The sequence below is a fragment of the Orcinus orca genome, chromosome 17, assembly GCF_937001465.1.
Source record: "Orcinus orca chromosome 17, mOrcOrc1.1, whole genome shotgun sequence".
NCBI lineage: Eukaryota > Metazoa > Chordata > Mammalia > Artiodactyla > Delphinidae > Orcinus > Orcinus orca.
The window spans coordinates 59,386,016-59,394,651 of NC_064575.1; the positions used below are offsets into that span (position 1 = coordinate 59,386,016).

Below are 8,636 nucleotides of genomic sequence, written 5' to 3' on the forward strand. Positions count from 1 at the left end.
AGAAAGTGATTAAGCTCAATCAAAGATATTTGGAATTAACTAAAAATAATTATGAGTGAGATTGAATGTATTCTCTATTATCCCACTGGAGACATATGTTCCTCTGGGACAGTCTTAGAAACATCACTGCATTTGTTTTATTTTAACATCTCCTTAACATTTAAAAAATGTATATTTCAAACAAAAAGCTGAAGTATATTAAGGACTCATTTTACTAATTAACCAATCTCTATTTAAAAGGGATTTTTAATATTAAAAAATTAAGTGTTTGCAAAAATCCTCTAACAATATGTTGGAGTATTAAAAACCCAGAAAAGGAATACTCGAGGAATGGTGTCTCCTCCAGGATGGAGTATGGAGTGAATAGGGGTCAGCTCCAAGGGAACCAGGTTCATGAAGCCTCCCCTTCTCTGCAGGTGGAGTAAGTTAATCCTTCCTCAGAACCCTGGACTCATATATATCACAAGGCACATATCACAGTCTGCTTATTTTTAATGTATAAAGTCAGTGACTTCACAATGCATTGATATAAGCAACATGAAAAGAGGAGAGAGCCTTACTGTTCAATCCCCAACATCTAGAAAAGTCCCTAGGATATGGCAAGTGCTTAATAAATGTTCACTGAATGAAAAAAAAAAACAGAAAAGGATCATGATTACATATTTTGAAATAATTCTTTCCATGCCTGAATTTATTCAACATTAATTGAGGGCTATCTTATGTCACATACTGTATTAAATACCTGAGGAAAGAGAAATGAATAAACTTTACTCATGTCCTGAAGAAGCTCACCATCTATTGGACAGGTGGACAAATATAACTCATTGCAATAAAAAGTTTGGGGAATGATGCCAATGTATGCATGGGGGCCTGTGGAAGCGCATGGCAGAGATACTAACCTAGAAACAGATTGCTTTTCTTTGAGACAATGAAAGTTGCCCCCTTACATTAATTAAAAAGAGGTAGGTAGATATTATATGTGAATTCAGTGTTTCATCTGAAAATAGTAGGGGAAAATAAACAGATAAAATTCAACCTTTAAGTTCAGAAATTAAGCAGCAATAAGTATGTTGAAATTATACTTAGAATAGATTAAATGTTTTTGGCAACCATGTGGGAGTAACATGGTAGAAATATCATTAATGAAAATGCAAAAGACTTTCACAGGGAGAGCAAAGTATAAAGGAAAGAGCATGGGCTTTGGCTTAAGCAGACTTAGCTCGAATCATGGCTGTCACTTACTAGCCATGTGTCTTTAGACAAATCACATATATCCTCTAAACCTCAATTTCTTCATAGGCAAAAAGGAACCAATACTAGCTTACACACAGAGTTATTAAAAGCATTAAATAAGATTATGTTTACATATCTTTATGATGGGCCATTATAAAGACTCAAATGTGATGCTAGCAATCCAATTGTAAATCAAACCAGGGGCTCAAATATAAGATGCTTAGTCCTTGGCAAGGAGTGAGAGGATGTTGGTAAGTGTGAAGCAGTGACCTGATATCAGAGAACCTGGAGTACGAGGCAGTGGCATCAGGCAGGGATGTGAGTGATGATGATGACGATGAAGATGATAATTACTATGGCTCCTTCCAAAGCTCAGACTATTTATCACTGAATTAAGCCTTTAGTTTCCTAGGATCAATTAAAGTATTTACTCATAATCTTAAAAGTCAGCTTTGAAAAAGCAGGCTTCCATTAACCTCTTGTCTGAATAGGTCCTCTTTATCTCTGAAAGACGTCAAGAATCTCTGAAATGTTTTACTTGGTATTATATGAACCAATGTGAAAATCATATCTTCCCACTGAACAACTTCCCTACCCCAGTAAGCCAAATATAAAATGTAATTATCCTACATGCGGTGAGTCAGAAGGACAACGAACGGTGGTCACTCAGGGAATGGTGAGTGAGGTAGAGCTGGAGGGCGTGGGGCACATCCTTAGAGGGTAGGAAGGACTTCAAGAAAGTGATCAAATGGCCCTGGAAGAAGAGCAAACACAGTAGCTTGAGAGTAGGTGGATAGATAGCTCATAGGTGCCATTGCAAAGAAGTTGTAGGAGTTGTTCAAAAAAAGATAGTAGTGGTTCAAAAAACGATAAAGGCTATGTGTGTCCCTAAGCGAGAAGTCTTACAGCAAATGATATGAGCCACGGAAGAAGGCAGTTACTATAGAATAACAGCAAGAGGGTAGCATTACCCCCACGATGTGGGATTCATGGGGAGTTCCTGGGGTGGACAAGATATGGTTAAGGGTAGGACAGAGCCCCAGTATCAGAAGGAGTGCTAGGAGGGGAACGGAAGGTATTCTAACACAGGAGAGCAAGATGGATTCTATTATCAGGATTAAGTACAAGGAGCTGAATTTATAGTAGATACTAATGACAGAGTGAGTATCTAGCTGTGGAATCCTTATTTCTACACTAAAGAACTTTTAAAAGCCCTGTGTAAAAACAGGATCTCTCTCAATGCCAGAACAAGATAGAGGCTGGTGGAGAGGGCTTTAGGAAAACAGCTGAGAGGTTGGGAAGGATGAAAGAGGAAGTATCAGTTCCTTCTATTTGCAGTAGTTTTCAAGTTCAGAACATGTAGAAAGTCTGGGCTGAGGAAGCTGAAATTTGTCAAACTCTGTAAGAGACTATAGATACTAAAAACTTATTTTAAAATATGTAAAGTGTTGCTGTCGAAGGAAAGGTGAGTAAAGATGGAATTAGACCCTAGGTGTCCTAGTGTTCACCGCAGACACTTTTGGTGCCCTGGGTCACATCCTCTGAGACAGACTGTGGTTTCAGCCATGATTTCATGGCTATTGTGGATGGTTCCTGCTTGCTGAGAACACTGCACTACAGGTATCCAATGTCCCCTGACTGTCTCTCCTCCTCTCTGCCTCAAGGTTCTGTCTAAAGCCCCTAGGAGTTTCCAGGTAGGTGAAACTTGGAAGTACCGTGCATTTAAAGCCCCTAAGGCATCTCTCAACAAAGGGGAGATGGCAGCCAGTAGATAAATGCCTCAGCTTCCCTGTCTCTGGACAGATGATCCCGAAACGCATTACTTGATCCACAGTTGCCCGCAGTGGGAGTTGTCTCAATAACACACCGTATTTTGGCTTTTCCTCCTCTCTCACACTCTCTTCTATGCCTTTAATCCTGCTTCCTGGTTTCATCTCCCAAATACTGTAAACTGCCTACACTTAAGTCCTTGTCTCAGGCTACATCTTGGGAACTAAATGCTGGAGGAGGGCAGAGGCGGAGTCGTTTTATTTTCATGTTTCGTTTCTGTTTTGTTTTAATTTGTGTTTGCTTTGCATTTCTGTTTCTCCACAGGTCACCAAGATGCTGGCAGTGGTTGTCATTCTGTTTGCCCTTTTATGGATGCCCTACAGAACTCTTGTGGTTGTCAACTCATTTCTCTCCAGCCCTTTCCAAGAAAATTGGTTCTTGCTCTTTTGCAGAATTTGCATTTATCTCAACAGTGCCATCAACCCAGTGATTTACAATCTCATGTCCCAGAAATTCCGTGCAGCCTTCAGAAAGCTCTGCAACTGTAAGCAGAAGCCGGTGGAGAAGCCGGCTAACTACAGTGTGGCCCTCAATTACAGCGTCATCAAGGAGTCAGATCATTTCAGCACAGAGCTTGATGACATCACTGTCACTGACACTTACTTGTCTGCCACGAAAGTGTCTTTTGATGACACCTGCTTGGCTTCTGAAATAACCATTAGCCAAAGTTGATTCATGAAGTAGAAGAAAATGGATGATAAAGAAAATGAGAATCTGTGCAGTTATCAACCCAAGAGAGGAAACAGCCAATACTGGTATGTGAGGACAGAGCAGATAAAGTCCTCACCAGTGCTCTAACCTGCCGCCCCAAGACACTTTAACCCGTTAGAATGATTCACAGCTTCCTTCTCGTATCAAGAAAATGTATATCATAGAAAAACTGAGCAGATCTGCGAAAGACCCAAATGGTGGAAATTTTCCATTTAATTTGAGACTTTATTTTCTGGGGCTGTGAAGTTTAGATAAAATCTAGACATCAGTTTACCTTATTCAAAATAACTTTATCAAATATATTTTCTCACCCCTCCCCAATTATTTATACATGTGGTAATTTGGCAACATGAAAATTTTTAACGTTTTCATTTAGCATTTCATTTTAATAAAGTACAGTGCTAGTTTCATGAATATTTGAAACTACAGGGGAAAATAGAAAAAAAATTGGAGGAGTAAAAATGAGATTTCAGACAAATATATTCACCATATGAAAAAAAAGTCATAATGCTTATAAAATTCTGAGTTGATTTTTATATCTTACAAAGTGTAGATGGTGAGTCACCATTCAACTTTAATGTAAATAGCCAAACCCCAAAATAGCCAAAATTACTCACTGAGAAGACATGTAGATTTGATATTTAGATCCAGCTCTGTACTCTGCAAGGCGTCTGAATGATGGGTGAGACAGGAGAAATATCAAGATTGAATAACTGTGAAGATACATACTAACATATAATTAATATTGAAAAGTAGCCAAGACAAGACCAAGTATTCAAAATAAGGTTTTACTTCTTCCTCTGAGACTTTTAAGGAAGAAAATCCTATTTGAGCATTTGAGAAGAAAATCCTGTAAACTACTGAGCCATGTCAAGCAAATCCTTCTAGCTGAATCTAGCTAAAAGTCTGAAACATTCTCAAAAGCTTACTTGCTATTCTAAGTCAGCCAAAGGCCGACTATTACACTTCCAGCTGAAGACTCCCCACTGAGCATTGTAGCCTATGGATTTCAACTTGTCTGCAAGTGTCTTTCCTTCCTGCCTGCTTGTCATTTGTAGGTTCTCTCTCTTTTTTTTTTTCCAAATGCTTGTGACATTTTGTTTACAGATTCTAAATCAAAGCAATGCAAAATTTTGTTGGCTTTATTTCCAATAGAGCTAAAACTAATTTCATCTCATTATTAATATCTCTTTATAGTTATGACTAAGGCCTGCTCTTCTATTCCAGTGATTATTAGAGAGTTGTGAATGTGAATCTGTCAGGTCCTACTTTAATCCCTTTCAATCGACTCACCTACTAAGATTTGGCCAAGTGTAAAAATCGTCCTTGGTGTCGGTTCAGTAATAACTGACTTTTTTTTTTTTAACATCTTTATTGGGGTATAATTGCTTTACAATGGTGTGTTAGTTTCTGCTTTATAACAAAGTGAATCAGTTATACATATACATATGTTCCCATATCTCCTCCCTCTTGCATCTCCCTCCTACCCTCCCTATCCCACCCCTCCAGGCGGTCACAAAGCACGGAGCTGATCTCCCTGTGCTATGCGGCTGCTTCCCACTAGCTATCTACCTTACATTTGGTAGTGTATATATGTCCATATCTCTCTCTCGCTTTGTCACAGCTCACCCTTCCCCCTCCCCATATCTTCAAGTCCATTCTCTAGTAGGTCTGTGTCTGACTTTTAATGACTGGGTCAAAAAGTACTGTGTACTTCTAAGTGCCCCATAGGCTGGCATTTTCCCTTTCCAGGGTATATACTTATCTTGTGGATTTTTCCCTGAAACCTAATTGCTAATGATAATTACCCACATAAACACCTTCTTTACGAAGAATATATCACTCTATTTTTCAGACTTCAGTTTTTAAATGCGGCTTCATGGAGACTCTGCCACCCAGAACCTCAGTCCCGAACATGCTTTGGTGAAAATTGCCCTCATCTACTCCATGAAAACATTCTTATCCTGTCACTGTTTCAGTAAACAAATGCAAGCAAACACTTACAGGAAATACACTAAAGGTCTATATGCACGACACTAAGAAAACTATTTTAACTGACTTTTCATCCTGGATTAAATATTAATTTGGGGATCATATAGATAGAGCACTAGAGTGACCCAACCCCAAATCACACATGCACGTATGCAGGTGCATACAGGTACATACACATGGATGCGTAAATTGCTTATCCATGGGGATTGGAATATATTAGATTTTTTTCATTATGGAAAAGAACTGATATCATTGAGCATCTACTCTGTCTCAGGCATGCTGGTAGGTACTTAATCAACATTATCTTCATCACAGTCTCACTACAGCTGTGATTTTCTTATGATAAGACCAGGGATCAGGAATTAATTCCCTAAACTGTATAGATATTAGGGAAAGAAAATGAAGAAATGTCTTTCTTTTTTCTTTTTATAAGCCAGCATGCTGATTAAAATTCTTGTGACCTGATGGCTTAAATAATTTAAAAAATATTCTTTGCAGAGTGGTAATATCAGATGTTGAAAAAAATTATGATTAGTTTTATATGTTATACACAGAACACAATATACTCTTCCCACCTTTGGAAATTTAATATATGGGCTCAGTTTTTGTTTTAATGTTTAAAAAGTTATTTGCTAATAATCTGTTAGTTTTAGACCACGTGGGAAATTCAAAAGAACACAGTTCATAGCGTTTCAACTCTAAAGCAAATGCCATTATGAAATTAAATGTTCCCATGCAATATCCAATAGATATTTGGGTTTACACAGCAGAAATATAACTTTTTAAGGTATTCTTTATCACACTGTACTAAATCATAAAATATTGCCGTAAATAATCAAAAGTTAACAAACCATCAAATGAAAAATAGATTAAAAATTGCTGACAGAGTGATGTTATTAAGGCCTCCCTTAATAAAATTCCTTGAGCTATTTTATTACTTCCAGTTTCATTAATTGCTGAGTGTCTTTGGTTAGATCTTGGACCTGAGGTAATTAGGTAAAGGGCACAGATCATGAATAAAACAAGCAGACATAAATTTCCTCTTAAGACTTCTCCATCAGTATTATGAGTTTAGTTCTAGAGCTTCACTCCAACACAAATATTCTAAACGCTAAAGAGAAATGAGAAAAGTGAAAACTCTGTAATCACTCTTAAACAGGCCAAATGCACGGAACAGTACACCTTGACAATATACCCAAACACATGGCTGATTTGTGCTAAACAGCTAGTTAAGTCAAAGAAAACTATAGCCATAAAACTTAGGTTAGTGTAACTAAGTCTTAAATAGATACTTGAATTGTTTCATTTTCAGAAGAATGTGTTGGAGTAATAATGACAGTATGTCATAGTAAAGCTGAGTCCACATGGTTATGGCCTTACTCTTAAAGAATAAGAGTTACATCATTCCAAACTACGTTAAATCTATAAACATGAGAGAAGAGATAAAAGATTAACTTTGGGGAGGAAAAGGAGATTTTAAATAGCTTACCCATGGCTCTATGAATTCTATAAATAATATATGCAACATTATTTATGTCTCCCAAGAGCAGCTCACAAAGGGGTTGGACTATTTGATCATGGAGTAAGGGAACTGGATGTGAATGGTGGAACAGCCACAGACAACCAGTCCATCCAGGCTAAAAGGACATTTATTTAAAATATTTGGAGTCACTTGTTCTCCTTGGAAAAGGCAGAGTATGGACATCTCTAGCAATGTGTTTTCTGTTTATCTGTAGTTGTCCACAGCAAATAACCATCAAAACCAAGATTTGGCTGAGCGAATGTAAGTTTTTAGAGTAATACACATGAAGAAGTCTTACAGCACTCTGTAGTAATAAATATATTTTTCTCTCCTTCCCCACCTCCCCTATCAAACTCTTCTCCCTCCGCAAACATGGTTTTCCTCAGAGCAGCCAGTTTTATGTGACTTTATTCAAGACTAAACCTGGACATGAACTATCTTAAGTGTACTCTCAAATATATGTGATATGTATGTGTGTGTGTATATATATATATATATGTATATATATATATATATGTATATATATGTATATATATAGTTGCTCTGAACACTTGTGTGTTTCATAAAATGTTCAAATTGTGGAAGAACTGATGCTTCTAAAGTTTCTGTTTATCTACCAATTTTCATGGTGGGGAGTCATGTGTAGAGTTGGGCTGCTCAATGTTTTTTCCCTCACAGATAAGTGGAAGTCTGGCATTTCAGAGCTTCACTGAGAAATCAATAAAAGAATACTCCATATGTGAAAAACTATTGCAGAAATTTAAGAAAATAAAAGGCTCTCCCCATTCTTAAGGATTTCACAATCCAATGAGGAAAAACTAAATCAATATAATATCATCTCAAGATATAACATTTTGGCAATATTCAGAACATGAATTAGAAACAGAAATGTTTTAAAGAAGCAATTAAGATCGTTCATGTATTATGATTCTATTTTATGAACTATAATTAGAAATATTGATTAATTTTTAACTTCATTGATCACACGAGGGAGAAAGGTCAGATACAGCCCTGTAATATTTTGTTTTTATGTTTAGTCTGTAATCTCAAGTCACTCAGCAGAAAAGCTCATTTACGAGAGTGCCCACTGGGGAATAGTTTTGTTTCTGAGACGGTTAGAACCAAATGGACTACGCTGATATAAACTAAATCTATATGGTTCTGATTTTAATATTCGAGTCATCTCTGTGAAAAGAATTGCCAAGAATGTTTGTAGACAGTGTTGTCAGGCTTGTTTACATTATTCTACACCAAGTACATTTATGGCAAATCCAACATGAGGTGATTGGTTTATATTTTAGAGATTACGTCTGGAAAAATTAAGCTGGATGAAATAGTTCAGCTGGGA

General features: G+C 37.0%; 1 protein-coding gene across 2 annotated transcripts in view; it reads left to right on the forward strand.

Moving 5' to 3' along the window:
- The window catches only part of TRHR (thyrotropin releasing hormone receptor), a 302,193-nt gene extending 298,131 nt beyond the window's left edge, over positions 1 to 4,062 (forward strand). For both annotated transcript variants that reach the window (XM_033411240.2, XM_004282941.3), the window contains one exon: positions 3,328 to 4,062. In XM_033411240.2, the coding sequence (XP_033267131.1) occupies positions 3,328 to 3,735 (408 nt within the window). In that variant the 3' untranslated portion in view covers positions 3,736 to 4,062. The remainder of the gene's footprint in view (positions 1 to 3,327) is intronic.
- Positions 4,063 to 8,636: the final 4,574 nt, after the last annotated feature.